The 20,344-nt window shown below is 36.4% G+C and overlaps 1 protein-coding gene across 2 annotated transcripts in view; it reads right to left on the minus strand.

Moving 5' to 3' along the window:
- Positions 1 to 20,344, minus strand: part of LOC136858303 (fatty-acid amide hydrolase 2) — a 228,006-nt gene that overhangs the window by 44,299 nt on the left and 163,363 nt on the right. For both annotated transcript variants that reach the window (XM_067137742.2, XM_068225486.1), the window contains exons 7-8: positions 8,380 to 8,537; positions 5,341 to 5,484 (exon numbers count right to left, since the gene is read on the minus strand). In XM_067137742.2, coding sequence (XP_066993843.2) covers positions 5,341 to 5,484; positions 8,380 to 8,537 — 302 coding nt within the window. The remainder of the gene's footprint in view (positions 1 to 5,340; positions 5,485 to 8,379; positions 8,538 to 20,344) is intronic.

Genomic DNA, 20,344 nt, shown 5'->3' on the forward strand with positions numbered 1-20,344 from the left:
TTGTAGTGAAAAAGTAGTTAAAACCTATCAAAATTATTTAAATTTTGTATGTGCGTGTTCCATTTAGTGCTATTTATATATTGGTGTTTAGTGCTTGTTGGTAGAAATTGGGAGTAGTATTATTTATTTGAATTTTATAACAAGTAATTCAATTGGTGTTCAGTAGATTACCTACGTTTTCTAGGTTAAGTAGGCTAGCTAAGTGTACTTTATTTCGAATTTAGTTTTAGGAAATACTTTAGGTAAATAATATTAACTTTTAAAACAATATTTTTAAATATCTGTAGGTTCTTTGGTATAATACAAGGACAGATTATCATAAGGAGTGTAACTCATTGTAATTTCTGCCGTTACTTTTCCGATATTTCGTACAGATATCCATTCAAACTATCACAAAGGTAATAATTTATTACATTAAATAACAAGATAAGACTGTAAACATCGATTTAAAGAGAATTCACGGTAATTTCACTGGATAATTACGGTACCGTACTTCACAGTTTTTTGGATTGTTGACGATTGTTGCTACATGCACATGAGAGTTGTGTAAATAAATACAAAGTCAGCTGATTCATTATTCCCATAATTTGTAGTCTTAGTTGCCTGCATATAGTACTTTGTACTTTCCACCTTCATTTATTCATCAGGTAAAAGTTAATAATCAAATTCCTATATCCCAATAATATTGCATTTCAAGCCCCCGGCGTGGTTTTTTACAGAAATTATAGTAGACAACCTCTTATTCTCAGCATTTAAGGACACTTTTATTCTCTGTCCAGCGTAGTAGGGAAAATAATACTAATCCACCAGTGGTAAAAGTTCATATAACCACACTTCAGCTGAAAATTGTAGTGTAGATACATTGTAGTATAAATACAGTACCGTATACCTAGATAGTGCCGTATCTTGCCTGCTATATTCGTGTGTATCTATTAGAGCGTAGTTCTAATAATAATTTGTCTAAGCATTTAGCTTTGTTGATAATCTTTGAGTACAGTAGTTCTTGCAAATTTCATTTCTGTTTGTGCTTAGTAGTGACATACGGTACCGGTATTGTAATTAGGATACGCCTGAAAGTAGTTTAAAAATTACTGTAGTGTACTGTACAGTAGTATACGAGTAGCCTAATATCCTACCAGAATTTAGTGTGCTTATTTTATTATTGTAAAATATTTGTGTAGTATAGGTGTAGTAGAGGTATCCGTAGAAACTCTTACTAAAATTCTGTTGTTGTAATTAGAATGGGCTTAATTGCAGTTTGGAATTGTGTAGTTCTTGTGTATTCCTTTAGATATTCAGTAATTAACAGCAGTTGTTATCCTGTTAGGGGTTGTAGGATAAAAAATAGAGTACGACTAAGTAGTATTGTATGTAGTTGTATATTAATTACCTTATGTTGTGTGATCTTTGAGTACTATCCCAGACAATATATCCCTCTGTTCATTTTTTTTTTTGCAAATAAGTTATTTTATTTTTATTTTCATTTTTTCCGTAAAGAATGGCTAAGGAGCGCGAGTGTATGAACTGTGGGTGTGGCGAGACTTTGAGGGGTATGAGGGAGGAGTTGGAGAGTTTGAGGGAGATAATTAGGATTCAATGCGGAACCTCAAACTGCCGTGAGACAATGCTATTACTAGCTGTGCTCAATGAATGCTAGCATTGAACCAGGAAACATTGGTTTCACAAACATCACAAGAAACTACTTTAATGTTTCCACCTCATAGGCCTAAGACATAGAAGATTTTATCCAGAAAATTCCATATGACCAACCTTCACGTTTTTCGAGATGGTTCTGCAGTATACAAGTTGTAGTGAAATGGAACACAATATTTTATCAATCGCTCAACAAATTTAAGGACTCCACAACTGCTTGTTCATAAGAATATCATTTAACCAATGAACTTTTATTATACGACTGACTTGCAAGTCTTTTACTTGTCATAATAGTTTTTAATGAGTTAAGGTTTTAATTATAGATTTAATGGGATTTCATGCCAAACATTTTAAGACATGTCATGAATTTTAAGGTTGCCTATTTTCCGAAAAAGCTGAAGATGATGCAAATACGTGTTGAAACTAGTCCTGTGAAATTTAATATGTTGTAATTGCATAACAGCATTAAAATTGTATTGAATAGGTGGAAATATCAAGTTTATTTATTGTAATTCTTGGTTCAATACGGAAAAATGAAATTTCTTACGTTAACTTAAGCTCCGTCCATGTATTGAGTTTTCTCATAAGAGATTTGAAATCCTGTTTTGATGGCAATTTCATATAATTTTTCAATGGAATTAATTGCTTCTTGCCTCATATTGGAAAGGATTACTACGTCATCCGCAAAGACCAGACAGTGCAAGTGAATTCTATCTTTAAGTAGTCTGCCCAGGGTTATTCCTTTAATTTACTTTTCCCAGGTCTTGATTATTACTACCATCATCATCATCATCATCATCAAGCACAGATAAAGAAATCACGAGGATATCACTATTACCACAAGCGGTTCCAAATCACAATCGTACAGTAAATTAACACACGCTACTTTCAAAGCTTAATAGTGTACAGAATAATCACCATGAAGCACAAACATAAAGAAAGATTACAGCCAAAGAGTACAGCTACAGACCAGTACCACTGCACTCATTCACTGCTGCCAACCCTCACGAAACACAGGATACAAGACAGAGACCCGTGTTATTTCACCTTTGCAATTTGAATCAACAGTCCTGATCTCAAATGTTGCATTTCGTTATCATTCATTATTATTTTTCATCTTCAGATATAATTAATAATAGGGTAAACGAGGTCGTGAATTATTATTTAATGTTATTATATGCGGTCATGGCTGGCGCATGCTCGTAGAGGGGTTTGTGCAGATGCCTTCACTCCTATGGACTCTGCCGAGCTAAAAGCCTCTTCCTGCACCCTTCATCCCTCCAAAACTATACACCAGCATGCTTCTCCCTTACATCTATCTCCCCTCACCATCACTATATCCTGGGACGGAAGCTTGAGAGTCTGTGCCTTATCTTCAACCTGAAAACATTTGTGAGCAAACTGTGCGCTAAAAGTAATTCACCTAAGTTTGATATTGGCTAACAGTCTTCCTTATTGATAAGAATTTACAGTTTTACGATGAAATGTAATTTTCTTAGCATTATTCAAGTCCAGATTTTTACTTCAAATATCGAGAGAAAATAAAAAACTCCTTTTCGTTCTCGAGGGAGGACACCATCTGGGAGTCCTTACAGGCTGGCCGCTACTGCTAGGTAACCAACCTCTTTGAACAAATGAAGTGGAAACAAAATGAAAATAAATATAAAACTATTTATTAAACAGAGGAATCTGAAAATGAATGTTTAAAAGTAATAATATGATTTTATTAAGCTGAAAAAGACATTTAGAATCCCTTGATTAATCCACTCTCACACATAAAGCAAATTATGAGATCGGCAGTATTCCCGTAATCAGCTGGCATGAGTTTGAGTGTCTCCTTCAGACTGAGGTTCCGTCTTAGGCCAGAGAGACTGGCACACTCTATGAGGATGTGGGCTGTGCTGAATTCAGCACCACAAGAACAAACTAGAAGGTCTTCCCTCTTCTGGAGGTAAGAGTGCGCAGATCTTCCATGACCTATCATCAGCCTACATAAAAACGGCCTCTTTCTGTGAAGGCCAGAAAGAGGACCACTACACGGCAGTTTTCTTCTTAATTGCTCTCAGCATGTTGGGAATTCAGATACCTAGCCACTCCGATTTCCAGGAAGCCAAGATGGTTCGATGAATCTGAGAACAAATAGCCATAGCAGGTATGTTCATAGGTTTAGGTGGTAAAAGTGCTTCTTCTTTTGCAGCTTCATCTGCAAGTTCATTTCCTGCAATCCCAACATGGCTTGGGAGCCACTCCAAAGTGATTCTGATGCCAGCATCACACAACCTGGCTAGAAGGTCATGTATTCACTGCACCAGTGGGTGTTGTGGGAAGCAGATGTCAATAGACTGCAGAGAACTTAACGAGTTGGTACATACAAGAAAGTGGTCTCTTTCATCACCTAGCGCAAAGCGCAGAGGTCCTAAGGTGATGAAAAGCTCTGCAGTATATACGCTACACACACTGGGAAGCAAGATCTTCATGCTGATATCATCGGAGACAAAAGAGCATCCTACATTTTCCCTGATCTTAGAGCCATCCATAAAGACATGTTGCACGACCAGATACTGGTGAACGAAATCATGGAAATACCTCCGATGAACAAAGGCATCCATATTCACCTTGGGTCCATGGAGTATATCCAGCAGTATATCCAGCCGCAGAATTAGCCACGGAGGTACTTTGCCATGGGTCTGCTCAAGACAACCATTGGTAACTGCATCTAACTCACAATACAAGCTATCAATTCGAAGCCCAACCGGCCGTATGGCATTCGGTTGGTTTTGGTACCTCTGGTGTATCAGGTACTAAAGATGCATTGACAGCCTGGATGTTGCAGCATTTCACGAATTTTGGCAGCGTATATGAGGAGTATCTATTACCGTCTTATTCGTAAAGGTAGAACTCATGATTCAACAAGTAGGCTAGGAATGGGGCTAGTACAGAAAGCTCTGGTAGCCAGCCTAACTCCACTAAATACTCTCTATAAGTTTCAGCACAGATCTTGGTGCTGAATCATAAGTCCATTCGGGATAGAATCATGGCTGTGTAAAATCATAACAGCACTGCACGGTCAGTCTCTCACTAGGTGCTGTTGTGGAACTTAAGTGTATTAAGTCTCTTCATGTAAGCAACCCTCAGCTGATGGATATGGAGCTGTCATGTTAATCAGTTATCAAAATGGAGACCCATGAACCTGCAGGTGCCTACCACTTGTGTGAAACTGTTTTGCAAGCGGAGCTCTGGTTCTGGGTGCAAAATCTGATGTTGACAGAAGTGTAACTGAGGTTTCTCGATAAAATTCATATTGCTTCAGGTCAACACTCCCAAATAAAGGGTGTCATTTGAAACTCAGTATTTCATGCCATATCATATAAAGATATAAAAAATAGTAAAACCTCAAGTTCAAAAAAATGGATGTATTTAGTTTTGCTACTCAATGACTCATATAGCAAATAAGAGGATTTCAAATTACAATTTTTGGTAACTTTCATTAGGTTGAAAAATATCTTCCTTTTGTTTTTGCCTGAAACCTGAAAACCAAGTAACTCTGTGTCTTATTGATCTCTAATCACCTTTCCCTTCTATTGCTAATTCCCTTAATTTACTTTTAATGTTTCACTTATCCTCTCCAGAGCACCTGTTAGTCTCTAGCATCACCACATTTATGATAAGTTGTATAAAAGATCTTGCCTTCTGAGGATTTATTTGGTGAGAAACCTTAAGATGAGACAGAACTTTCCTCATAGCTTGTCGGATCTCTGAATGCACTTTGTTGGTCAAGATTGAACCTCCATCATCTTCCATATAGAACACTTTCAAGTCACGAACCTTCATCTGAAAATGAGGACAGAAATAATTAATTACCTGTCACTTAATATCTTGTTCCAAATCTGAATAATTTATGATGTTACTTTATTTATTTACATTACAGTATGTTACAATGCATTTACTCACATCTATCTATTGGTTTTCAACCTCAATTTCAGAAAAAAAGTAAGTTAAATTTCAGAAAAAGTAATTTTAATTTCAGAAAAAATTCATTTTAAATTTGGAAAACTTCTTTAATTTCATAAAAATTAATCTCAGTTTCAGAAAATACTCAAATGATTGATCAAATTGTGACAGATGAACCTATGCCATTCACACCTGGGTCCATCAAATCATTCACTGTCACAGCTTACTCTGAAATATTTACCCTGCTTTAGAATTTTGACTCATTGTTTTAGTTTGGCTGATGAACAGTCCCATTCTTTGAAATTCTTCTTGCCGAAAATCTTATTTAGCTTATATTTCTACTTCTGTCTCATCCCACAGCATAACATCAAACGCTCTTGTATTGGCCAGTTTCACTTCTGAAGTATACTTCACCCTTGATTGCAACATTGTCTCTCTTTTGGTTTGTTGAACCACAGAGCAACTCTCAAGATAACGGAAAAACTTGAAACGTCCATCCGCTACAGCCATAATGCAGCCTTCTGGACTTTAGTACATTGGAAAGAATAAATATGCCAAATGGTATGTACACAAACAAACAAATAAGGAAGGAAAAACTATAAGCCAAAATATAATTAGTAAATTATCATGTGTCAATGTTAATGCAAAAAATTTGTAAAACAGTTGTAGAATGTTGGAAAGTTTTTTCCCTAATGAAACAATTAGTGACATTGTTTCATTCACAAATATCCAGCTTTCTGAAATGGCCAGTTCTTATAAAAATTGAGAAAAGAACTGTCCACCAACCAATGTTGATGAACTATCAGCCTTTTTTGGTGCTTTATATATGTTGGGCGTGAAGAAAGGCAATCATCAAAACACATCAGAAATGTGGGAAACTAATGGTACAGCTCCCAAGTTTTTCAGAGGAATCATGAGCAAAAGAATATTTCACCAGTTGTACAGAGCTATTCAGTTTGATGACAAATGTACTCGAAATGCTCGTACGATAATTCACAACCTGGCCGCTATTAGACAAATTTTTTTTTTTGTTTCGTTAGCAGTTGTATTTCAAGCTATACACCTGGGGAATACGTAGCAATTGATGAAATACTTGAAGGTTTCCTAGGAAGATGTAAATTCTGTCAGTATATTATATAAAACCAGACGAATACAGAATTAAAATATATGCCTTGGTTGATGCCAGGAACTTTTTTACTGTAAATATGGAAATTTATATGAGTAAACAACCAGCTAGAAGCCCTTACACTGCAGACAATTCTGCATCCGTTGTTGTGAAGAGACTAATTCAAACAATTGACAAGTCAGGAAGGAACATCACTACGGACAATTACTATACATCTGTTCCACTTTCCAATGACCTTTTTACTCACCATAGAATGAAATAGTTGGCACAGTAAGAAAAAGCAAACAACAATCGCCACCAGACTTCTTGAATGTCAAGAACAGAACCGTTGGAAGTAACATGTTTGGATTCAGCAAAGAACCTAATAGCACACTATTAGTTTTGTATGTTCCCAAGAAAAAGAAAAATCTTCTTCTGTTGTACACTCTACATAATGATGACACCATTGACTCAGCAACTGGAGTTGTCAACAAGCCAGAGATCATTACATTTTACAATTTTACGAAAGGAGTTGATGTTGTTGACAGGAAGAAAAAAAACTACAGCGGGAAGAGGGTAAACAATAGATGGCCTCTAGCAGTCTTCTGTGGTTGTTTGCATCTGGCTACTGTCAATGCCTAGATTATTTATTTCTCTAATACAGGAGATTCAATTACATGAAGAAAATACATCACAAACCTTGCCCTGGAAATCGTAAAGCCACATTTGTTGAGATGTGCTTCAGTCGATATTCTGTCAATTGGTTTCAGAAATTCCATCAAAAAAACTTGACCAAGAACTTCCCATCAGAAATGCGATACCAGCAGCCTCAGGTAATTATTGTTAAAAGTTATCACTTATCCATTTTTATAAAAATTTAATTGAGCACTTGGTAAAACTTGTTTATAATAATTACCAAGACAGAAAACTAGAGTATTTATATTTTTTCAGATGTTCCCGGACGGAAACCAAGATGTGCCTACTACTCAGTCCGAAAAGACCGATTTATGTTAGCTCGCTGTGATGCGTACTGATGTTCAATATGCAAATAGCACACTGGACTAACAAATGTAGTATGCAGTGAATGTTTATCACAAGAAGTTGAAAGAAATGAGTGAAGAGGACAATGATTAGAAAATAATGATGTTTACAAATCATGATCAAATTTGTTTTGTACTGTAATATATAGTATATTGTAATGCCAAGGTCTTTTTGTTCCTTTTTATAATATTTAGTAATAGTTATGTATAGTATATTTATATAAATATAAAGGGCTAACATAAAATGAGTCTGATAAAAAATATAATTACCTTCTAAAAGAATGAAAACAATGTATGAGTCAAAATTGTAGTAGCAAATATTTAGTTAATAAACAATTGTGGATATATACAAATATGTAAGTGTGTATAAACTTAGATGTATACTAAATAACCAAAGACTGGTATAATTTATTCAAACTGCCAAGAAGAGCCAGTATAACAACTAAAATCATAAACCAAGCTGATGTTAGGGAGCACCCACACATGCTACCTCTCGCGTAAGTGAGGACAACGCTACCAATGGCGGGTTAAGTCCACAGTGAAGTTATAATGGTTCTGACAGTTCATGAGTATTCTGATTATTCCTAGACACTGCTGGAAAAGTGAGAAGGACAAGTGTTAATTACTAACCTCTTCATCAAAGCGAAGGCTGCGAGCATTTTTATGTGAAAGAATTTTCAAAACTGGACATAAGTCTTCAGAATACCTCGCCATGAGGGACACACTGAAGTATCTGTACCAATTCTTGTCTGTAGCAGTTGGGATATGTCCAACGTCAGATACAAGTCCTGGAAACAAGAAACATACCAGTATTGAAACCAGTTCCTTATTCGCACAGGGAAAAATAATAATAGCATGATACATTTAACCACCAGGTGTTACAACAGTGTGGGATTTATTCATTTTTATGTTTATATTTAGGTAGTTTAAAGTCCATTAAAATGAGTAATATGGACTACCCATTTTGATTAACCATTCGCTATGTGCCGTCCATTAAGACGTATAATCGAGTTTCTACTGTATGTACTTTTATCTCTGCTCAGCAACTGGATACACTCTACTGCTGTTGGCATGATGTCCGCATGTCTGCCTGTTTATCCTGGCTACCTTCATAATTTCTCCAGAGGCATTCCTCAATTATGTGGGTCACGGCCTGTTGGGAAAATCCAGTCACACATTGGAGAGTTGGTTATTCCTCTATTTGTGCAGTGTTACCTTGGTTTGAGCATGAGAAGTCCTCAAACAGTTCAATCAAAACTCAGTTCCTCTAAGTAACTCAAGTTCTGATGAATGTATGGGGTTGTCAAGCTAATGGAATTTGAAGTTTGGGATGTTCTTCCATGTTACCTTTCACACATCAGTCTTAAATCCTGTGTGTTGGCCTTGCCTTCTCTGGTGAGATGGTAAGCACCTCAGAAGTCCTGAAGCTCTTCCAGGATCTCAGCCATTGCTGAGGAGGACTACGTCCATGTAGCGGGTGGGCAGTTTTCTGGATCCCTTTGAGCCTCTCCAGGTTGGCAATCACTTCTCCACATACACAGGGTGGTACAACTCCAGCTGAGTAATAGAGCTTATATGTCAAAGTTGGTTTTAAGCAATCTGTAATCAACCTGCAGGTCTCACTGAGGACTGTATCTACTTGTCTGGCGTGAAATGAACTGTACTGGACTGGGGAAGCATATTCTTCCATTGCTGAAGTGCTGATTGTTTGAGGATGAGAACCCCATCATGACCTTGCAAGTTAACAATTTATTTGCATGGAGATTTTCACCTTATTACTCTTACAATAGGTTTTGAACATAAGAGCTCTATTAAGGTTTACTCCCAGGTATTTATGAGTATGACAGTGCTGCAATTGGATATCTGACCAATCTACACATAACTCATGATGAGCTTCCCTGTTCCTTAGATGGAAGGCACATACTTGAAGGATTGGATCTGAGTTGTTCTGATTTTAGTACCCTAACAGATTTCTAAGGGCAGTTGTTAGATTTCTCTCCATGGATTCAAAGCTTGAGCCTTGTGCACTAAGGGCTATATCATCTGCATATAAGAAGCCTCTTGTGTTCAGGGTCAACAGCTGGTCATTGGTAGAGATGTTGGAGAGAACAGGAGCCAAGACAATCCCCTGAGGTAGGCCATTTTTCTGTGCTCACAAATGACTGTGCTGGCCTTGGAAACCAACAAATAACCTGCAGCTTTGAAGGAAAGTCTACTTAGGTGGAAGTCCTTGACTGAACTGAACAACTTGATGTGGGGTAACTGGTGATGGACAGCAGTAATGGTTATTGGGAATTGAGAAGTGGGGGGACAAACAAATGTACCTACATACAACAAAACGTATCTGGGATTGCGGGATATAGCATAGGTATGAGGATACATGAAGACTGAAAAAATAAGGCTACTAAATGGTAAGTTGCTTTTATGATTTCTGAGCGAATTTCTACAGAGAGGTAAATGTTAACAGTTTACCAACTGAATTGGAGTTTTTGAGAATTTTATTCACTACCATACAATATTACACATGTATTACAATTAAATAGAAGTACGATGAGGTTAAACAATTAAAAATCATTTTGTATTTGACTACATGCGAAGAAACTTACAGACACTAAAGAGACTTTGCAAGTGACTTATCTCACGTTTTAATCCGTATTGAAATCTGTTGATATACAATAATAAAGTTTTATTATGAATCCACCTGTTCAATACATTATAATGTTGTCACATTTAAAATAACTTCATTAGTTAAAATGTTATATATGGGACATGTTTCACTCCCTTATAGAGCATCATCAGCCAAATCTGAATCTCGAATAATTGTTATTTACGTAAATAATAACTTAAGAACTATTAGAACATTTTTGACAAACTTAAAACTTACTCTATTAGAATATCATAAAATATAAAATCTTTGTATACATGGCTTAATTACATGTGCTTAATAGGAAGATACATTAAAATTATGGAAGAAAGAGTACTAAAATATAAAATAAAATAAAAATATATATATCATGTCCAAAATCTTAGAAAGACGTGAAAATCAATCTTAGGAGCTAAATTTGAGGATTTTCTTGGCAATGAGATCTGGTAAAAAAGTTATTTATCCCTTGTGGATAAGAGTCTATAAAGATTCAAATTTATCGTCAATTTGATGATTGAACTTGTCATATGACAACAAGCATTTAAATTTCTTGAAGACCAACATTTATCCTGTTACAAGTTCAATCATCAAATTGACGATAAATTTGAATCTTTATAGACTCTTATCCACAAGGGATAAATAACTTTTTTACCAGATCTCATTGCCAAGAAAATCCTCAAATTTAGCTCCTAAGATTGATTTTCACGTCTTTCTAAGATTTTGGACTTGATATATATATTTTTATTTTATTTTATATTTTAGTACTCTTTCTTCCATAATTTTAATGTATCTTCCTATTAAGCACATGTAATTAAGCCATGTATACAAAGATTTTATATTTTATGATATTCTAATAGAGTAAGTTTTAAGTTTGTCAAAAATGTTCTAATAGTTCTTAAGTCATTATTTACGTAAATAACAATTATTTGAGATTCAGATTTGGCTGATGATGCTCTATAAGGGAGCAAAACATGTCCCATATATAACTTTTTAACTAATGAAGTTATTTTAAATGTGACGACATTATAATGTATTGAACAGGTGGATTCATAATAAATCTTTATTATTGTATATACTAAAGAGACTACCAGTCGGACGAATGCACACGGCAAGCAGGTGAATCATACCTCAATGTTTGTGACCTTGGTAAAAAAATTATACCCCTGTTACCCTTCCTAAAGTGGCATTGAATGAAAGTGAAACATGGATGATAACCAGCTCAGAAAAAATGAGAATAGAGGCTTTTGAAATGTAGTGTTGCAGAAGAATGCTGAAGATGAGATGGATAGATCGAATCATGAATGAAGAGATATTGAATCGAATTAGTGAGAGGAGATTGATTTGGTTAAATTTGATGAGAAGAAGAGATAGAATGATAGGATACATACATCATGAGACACCCAGGACTTATGAAGTTGGTTTTTGAGGGAAGCGTAGCTGGTGAGAATGGTAGGGGTAGACCAAGGTAAGAATATGACGAGCAGATAAGTAGAAATTAAAAGTTACCACAGGATGAGGTGGCATGGAGAGCTGCATCAAACCAGTCTATGGACTGATGACTTAAACAACAACAACAACAACCCTTCCTCACAGCACATGCAAAGTGTCCACTACTTGCTGTGGTTCTACACAAATCAGTTAGCTGTGACCAACTACATTTTTTGCGTGCCCCTATTTCCGCTTTTATTTTACAATTTGCTTTATGTTGCACCACCACAGATAGGTCTTATGACAACGATGCGATAGGGAAGGGCTAGGAGTGGGAAGGAAGCGACCGTGCCCTTATTAAGGTACAGCCTAGTGTGAAAATGTGAAACTATGGAAAACCATCTTCAGGGCTGCTGACAGTGGAGTTTGAACCCACTATCTCCCGAATGCAAGCTGATAGCTATGTGATGTATTTCTGATAAGAATTTTGTTAATAATATTAAAGAAAATAAAGGAAATAATTAGTTGATAAGAGAACAGGGCTTGTACAAATTGCTTGTTTTAATAATTCCTATAATTCCCAGTTTCAGCCAGCTAAAATGCAATAAAAGTGTAATATTTTCTCCCTCCTAATCACTGCTACTAATGGACAGTGTCATATGCTGTTATTAGATCACCCCTGTCATCTGATGAGTTTCAAACCCATCCTCTATGAACTGAGTGAGTTTCAAGAATTGGCTAGTGCAGCTTTTCTTAGGCCAATATCCTCCTTACTCAGTTATGACTGAGGATCAATTACAGGTAGGATTCTATTCAGAATAATATGCTCAAACAGTTTATAGAGATGGCTAAAAAGACTAATTAGCCTGTAGTTTTTGGGATGGTTTTCTTCCTTCCATGTTTCAGTAGAGCTATCACTGTTCTTTCACCAGATCTTTGGTATTTGGTAACAAGAAGATTGCAACCCACTTAATAGTTATGATGCAATCCAACATTCCCTGGGTAATGGCAAAATTGTCAGCTAATCTTTTCACACCAATCTAGGAAACCAACAATAACGGCTGAGAGGATTTGTTATGCTGACCACACAATACCTCATAATCTGCAGGCTTTTGGGCTGAGTAATGTCATTTGGTAGGCCATGGCCTTCAGGATTGTTGCACTATGGGGTTTGATCCTTTCACAACAGAAACATCATCTTGGTCCTGTTCAGGACACAGTAAACCATCATTTCAGTGAATATACAACTTGTGACAGTAAAGTTTGGTGAATGAAGTCAGAATGGTCGATCCGGCAACACTGACGACACGCAACGCTGCACCTGTAAAGCAGCAGGTTTTGACGACCTGCTCCCAATGTTGTTCAGTTGAGCATCGTGTGTGTGCCGTGTAAGACCTGTTTGACACAGTGCGTGTTTGTGCGTTGGTTCTGAACTGCGAACAGGAACATGAACGACCAAAAGATCAATGTACAGTTTTGTTTTAAGCTTGGCAAGATACCAAAAGCAAAGCATGTGATGCTGGTATGTGTTTGTGAAGATCAAGCACTGTCCTTTAAGTGTTTGTATGAGTGGTTCGCCTGTTTTCAAGGAGGCCGGGAAGGTGTTTCTGACAACCCCTGTAGCGGAAGACTGCCGACCGCCATCAGTGATGAAAACATTGATAAGGTGGGGACATTAATCATGAATGATCGGCGATTATCTGTGCGTATGATAGCGGATGAACTGCAGATTAACCGAGAACCCGTGCAACAAATCGTTACCCAGAAGTTAGGGAAGAGGAAAACGTGTTCTCGTCTTGTGCCACATCACTTGACTGACGATCAGAAGCAGGCACATTTAGAGGCCAGATCTCAATCCTCCGACTTCTCCCTATTCCCATGACTCAAACTCGTTTTGAAAGGAAAGAGATTGACAATATTCCTGACATCCAACGAAACGTGACAAGACTTTTGAACACCATCCCAAAGGAAGCCTTCTTGCAAAGTTTCCAGGACATGTATCGCCAATCTCAGCAGTGGATAGTTATGGGAGGGGATTGTTTTGAAGGACAGTAAGGTCACTGTTGTGCATTGTTCATCTATGTTGATAGTACAGGACTATTCACCAAACTTTATTGTCACAGGTTGTATAACGTATATCACAACTAAAAGGTGAACTAGTACAGATCTGTGCAGGAAAGATGAAGTGAATTGGAAGTATAAATTGTGGACAGAATGGAGAATAACAAAGACTGCAGAAACTTGGAGAAGGTACTCTGAAGCTAAAGGAATATGTATGAAAGTGACTGCTCCAAAGAAGAATATATAGGAACTATTCAATAAGGAAATAAGAGATGATTTGGACAATGGAAAGAAACCATAAGAAGGAACTGTAAAACTAAGATAAAGTGCATAAGTTAACCCTCGAACTGGCATTCATTTATCCAATAGTGGCAGTGATATTTTACTGGCATTGCAGACTCGAAGTATAAATTCTGCCAAAAATCATTCGTAAGTCATATATCTACAAAACAGTACATCATTTTATTAAAAAAATTACAAGGAGTAAGAAGATGATGCTACTAAGACAGTTGAATACGACAACCTCATGTCGATAGATTTACTGGCATGTAAAAGAACTCCTGTGGGACAAAATTTTAGCACCTCGGTGTGTCTGAAAACCGTTAATATAGTTAGTGGGACATAAATTAAATAGCATTTTTATTAAAAGTTATTTATTTTCCAACCAAAAAAAGACCAGAAAGCTATTGACTTTGTTTAAATTATTTATTTTTGCAAAACTTCTGCTGTATGGAACGTGTTTATATTTAGGTGAAATACTTAGATGGATGAGTCTAGGTGGCGATGGATCACCGGTTCAAGTCCAGCTGCGTGCATGAGTTTCTTGTTTTCTTTCTTGTCCACCTTACATTTCATTCTGCGTATATTACATGTAAGAATATTTGTAACAGTTCAAAAGTTGGGTATAAAAATGAGATATACAAAAGAAGCACTGTTTTACAGCAAATAAAATATTTATATAGTTTATTGCACTTTTCTCAATTGAAACATGTATAGTTCATAAACCAGTTGTACAGCACAACTTGCACACTTCACTTAGAGTTGCTTGGGTTGATCTTAATTTTTCCTCCACAATTATTGGACCTCCAGAAGTGTACTAATTTATGTTAACAGTCCTAATGAATCCCATCATTACACCTAGGAACCGGACTTTTTCTTCATCTTTTCTTCCAAGCAGACACACAGACATATAGTACATAGACAGGCAGAGCTTTATTTTGTAGTGTTGATACTAGTGAACCTGGAAGCTTATGGCTGCCGCCATCTTATGTCACTACAGATTCACTGTAAACATATGTTACCCTGCTAAGTGAAGCTTTGGTTTCTGTTATTTTATGCATATTTTGAGTTAATTTTTCAGCATAGTACAGAGTGGCAGAATGGTGGTTATATGCATAGTGTTTGAGTATAGCTTTTCCTATTCATGAAGAAAGAAGGAAGGAATAGGAGTTTCAGTACACCACAGTTGTTGTTTAGTTACCGTACTAATATAATTAAGTCGGTCAGTTCCAGAAAGAGTCTTGTCCAGTTTTCACAACTTTTGGGAAATCAAGAAAAACTTTTTAAGCTCACATTTTTTGTAAATTATTATTGGGCCTGGTTTTATTATAATGTAGTCACATAACACATTCACTTTTAAAAACTGTTTTAACTCTATGTATCATAAATAATTAGTAATTAACAAAAATAACTTGGACAAGACTTGATTTGGAACAGTCATGAGGACAAGATCTCATTTGGAACAACTGAACTTGGACAAGACTCACTTCAGAAATGCAGGAGCAGATTGTGGGGAATGTCATTGGTATGTAAACTTGGATACAATATTTTAAATGTTTATTCAAAGCTCTAAATTCTAAACTAATAAAAAGTAAGGTAACAAAATTGAAAAATGCCATACTCTGAGCTACAATATTTAAAAAAAGTTTAAACAAATAGAGAAATATCAATCACTGACTAATCTTTATCTCGACCTTCCTTTTCAACCATGGATTGCCTTCCTAATACTTTATAATTCAAGATGCATGTGAAAATTTATTGTAATAAATTTTGATCAGAGCACATAGACAGGACCAGACACCAAGAATATCCAGTGTCTTTCAAAGTCTAAATATATATCCTTGTTCTCTTTTTATTCTTTCAACATTGTTGGTTAAAGATGTACTGTACTATAATTTAATGATAAATGATTTAATGTTATTCTGAAGGGAAAAAGATTAATTTGTATTCTAAAGGTGGAATTATCCTAAAAGTACCATAACACTTACTTGTTCATGTGTGCATATTTATTGACAATGATGCCTTCAGATAGACGGGTCATGGATTATTTTCCATACTTATACTGTAGCATGTGAAGGTGTTCCCTCAAAGGTTAAAGTCCCAAAAGCTATTGGGCTAGATATCCAGGCATTCTCAAGAAGTCAGCTTTTATATGTTTCAAGTGCCTTATCAATTAAACATTAATGAAGTGGCAAGCGAACATGTAGCTCCACGGGTAGCGTCAGAGTCTAGGTGGCGAGGAATCGCCGGTTCAAGTCCAGCTGCATTCATGGGTATCTTTCTCCTTTCTTGTCTGCCTTACATTTCATTCCCCGTATATTATATGTAAGAATATATGTAATGGCTTTTTTTTTTTATGAGATGCTTTACGTCGCACCGACACAGATAGGTCTTATGGCGACGATAGGACAGGTAAGGGCTAGGGAGTGGGAAGGAAGCAGACGTGGCCTTAATTAAGGTACAGCCCCAGCATTTGCCTGGTGTAAAAATGGGAAACCAGAGAAAAACAGGGCTGCCGACAGTGGGATTCAAACCCACTATCTCCCGAATACCGGATACTGGCTGGACTTAAGAGACTGCAGCTATCGACCTCAGCAATAAAGGTTCAAAAGTTGGGTACAAAAGTGAAAAAACATTGGGTAGGAAATGAAACATTTAATTTTGCTTCAATATGGAAAATATTCTATGTCCTACCTGTACCTGGCATTTCTCATTTTTGTACCCAATTTTTCATCCATTATAAATATTCTTAGCTAGAACATATATAGATCCAGCGCTGTGGTGTAGGGATAGCATGCCTGCCTCTTACCCGGAGGCCCTGGGTTCGATTCCCAACCAGGTCAGGGCTTTTTACCTGGATCTGAGGGCTGGTTCGAGGTCCACTCAGTCTATGTGATTAGAACTGAGGAACTATCTGATGGTGAGATAGCGGCCCTGGTGTAGAAAGCCAAGAATAATGGCCAAGAGGATTTGTCGTGCTGACCACATGACACCTCATAATCTGCAGACCTTCAGGCTGAGTAGCGGTCGCTTGGTAGGCCAAGGCCCTTCAGGCTGTAGTGCCACGGGGTTAGTTAAGTTAGAATATATGTAGAATGAAACATAAGAACGGTGGGGGTGTGAAAGGAAACCATGCATGCAGAGGGATGTGAACTGGCATGACTTTATTACACGAGTGCTATCCACTGAACCAAGTGCTTCCTTGAAGCTTTGCTAATGTTTAGGTGATATAAAGCACTTGAAATTTGTTGAAGATGATTTTCTGAAGAATGCCTGAATATCTGGTTCAATGCTTTTGGGACATTTAAATGCAAAAAGTCTCCTTCACGTAGGCCTACATAAGTATGGAAAATGTAAGTCACCCATCTACCTGAAGGTCCCCTTATGAGATGTATTTTAGAGGGTGATTTGGAATCTCCTTTAGAAATAGAGAAACATGTATTTTTTTGGAAAATCCAATTAATGGAGGGTGAACAGGAGTGACAAAGGGGGTGAATTTAAAAAAGACTATATCTACAGTATATCTCATAAATGTAAATTGTTACAGATATGAAAATTGGTATTTGGAATCTCCTGTATAAGTAAAGAAACATGGATAATTTATTTTTGGAAAATCCAGTCAAGGGGAACTGAAAATTTTTAAAATGAGAATATCTACAGAACATCTCATAAACTTAACATGTTACAGGCATGAAAAATTGGTATTTTAATCTCTTTTAAACATTTATTTTTGTTTTTGGAAAAAACACTTAAGGGGGGTAAAAAGGAATGAAAAGTGGGTTGAATTTCTTTTATTAGGATAGTGATATCTAAAAAATGGAAGATGTTACAGTGGTAAAAATTGGTATTTGGAGTCTCCTTTAAAAATAAAGAAATACGCATTTATTTGTTTTTGGAAAATCCGCTTAAGGGGGGTGAAAAAATTGAAAAATTAGTTGAATTCTTTGTATGAGGATACTTATATCTCAGAAACTGAAGATGCTACAGATGTGAAAGTCAGTACTATGAATCTCCTTTAAAAATAAAGTTTTTTTTTTTGCTTCCAGGGAATCCACTTAAGGGGGTCAAAGGAATTGAAAAAGCAGTTGAATTTTTAAAATAAGTACCGGTATATCTACAGTATATGTCAAAAACTTAATATGTTACAGACGTGAAACTTGGTATTTGGAAAGTCCTTTAAAAATACAGTAACATATATCTTTTGTTTTCGGAAAAGGCACTTGACGGAGGGGTGAAAAGAAGTGAAAAAAAGAGTTGAATTTTTTTATGAGGATACTTATATATCAAAAACTGAAGATGTTACACACCTGGAAATAGGTATTTGGAATCTCTTCTAAAAATAAATAAACATCTTTTATTTTATTTCTTATTTTTATTTTCGACTTGAGAGAAGACTCTTTCTCACATGTAGAGTTCTATGTCACTTGGTCATATTAGCCTTAAAAGGCAATACTACAAACGTGGTTTACAAAGAGTTTCTGGGGTAAATGAAACTGAATTTTTAGGTGAGTTTTTTTACTTTAGGGATTTTCAGATAATGTCGTAGTACAGTACCAAAGAACAAATTATGAAATCCACGCTAGCGAGTAATGGTTAGTATCTAATAAATTTGACGTTTAACTGTATGAAATAGATACTGGTATGCTTTTAAGTTTAAGCACTCGTGCTTTAGAGATAAACCCAATGGACACAACACATGTTTATCATGTTATTTCATCAGTGAATTTGAAAATTCGTATGAATCATGCTGTAACAGACATAAAACTAGAGGTGCTCAGCTGGGCGCCCGTTGAGGCTAGCTCAGTGCGGCTGGGCTGGCATGACGTAACTGCGGGCAGCTTACGTAGCAAGCATATGTCACAGTGAAGCGAGAGAGCAAACAAACTTGGCAGGGAAGTGAAGCAGTAATGTTCGACTGTGACAATGAAGCTCCCCTTCACTATTCAGTGAAATGTTGATTGGGTTAGAGTATTTAAAAAGAAAAGACACTATAATCACAAGAAAACCAACCTTTACAACATATTCCAGTTTGATTTATACTGAGCTCGATAAAAACAGTCAGTTTTATTTTCTTATATTTATACATTCAAGGAAAACTGACACATTACAATTTTTGTGTTATAATTTACAAAGATACAGGGTTTAAGCGTACAAGCTATGATTTACAATTCCTTGAATGGGAATGTCAATATTTCCATTAAAAATGTAAAATTCCTGTTATTCATTCAGCAAAACGTAATATATTTACATAACTCAACAAGTTTACTACTCGATTTTGCACAGTATGCCTTGAAATAAATAACCTAACCAATGTAATTCCCGGTAAGCATGATTGGATTGTTCGTGAGTTTGTCAGATAATGTAAACCCAAGCAACCACAAGCACCTCTTATAACAGTGTTATGTGACCTTCCCTGTTCACCGAACTTCTGAAAATAGTCCAAAGAAAATAGCTAGCCTCTAACTGGCAAAGGAGTTTCATCACAAGTGAGGACGTAGATATTTACTATCCAAGATCAAAGTACAACAACAATGTAAATGCATCTACCAAATAGATACACAGTATGCCTTCAAATAAATATACTAACCGATGTTATTCCTGGTAAGCATGATTGGATTGTTCATGAGTTTGTCAGATAATGTAAACCCAAGCAACCACAACTGGATAAAACAAATTTCAGCATAGATCGGTCGACAGGTTAGTTATTTTAAAGCATTTGTACATTGATGTACCAGAGTCAGTTTTTCTAAACATTAAGATAAAAGCCATAATAAGCTAAATAAACAGTATTGTTACAATTTTGATGTGTTTTTCATTATTTCCAATCTAATATTTGTATTTTGGCTATGATTTTACGTTATGCATTGGTTGTGGCATCATACACAACCATTAACCTGGCTCAAGAGAGATAGGGTCATCTTCCTTATCCTTCACTTGAGTAATTCTCGTCTGGCGTATCCACGTTGTGGGGGTGGGTATCCTCCACATCAGTAGGCCGGTGTGAAGGAGAGCTAAGTTCAGGCTGGGACCCAGTCTCACGGGGTATAACGTGGAACCCATGCCTAACAGCATCTTAGGCAGAGAAGGAGACCTTCGGAATGGCAAAGATGGTGGATGAGGCAACCCATCCTTCCTGGGGAAAATTAGAAGAGGAAACCACTGCCTTGTGGAGAAGAGGGATGT

The sequence above is a fragment of the Anabrus simplex genome, chromosome 1 (genome assembly GCF_040414725.1).
Source record: "Anabrus simplex isolate iqAnaSimp1 chromosome 1, ASM4041472v1, whole genome shotgun sequence".
NCBI classification, from domain to species: domain Eukaryota; kingdom Metazoa; phylum Arthropoda; class Insecta; order Orthoptera; family Tettigoniidae; genus Anabrus; species Anabrus simplex.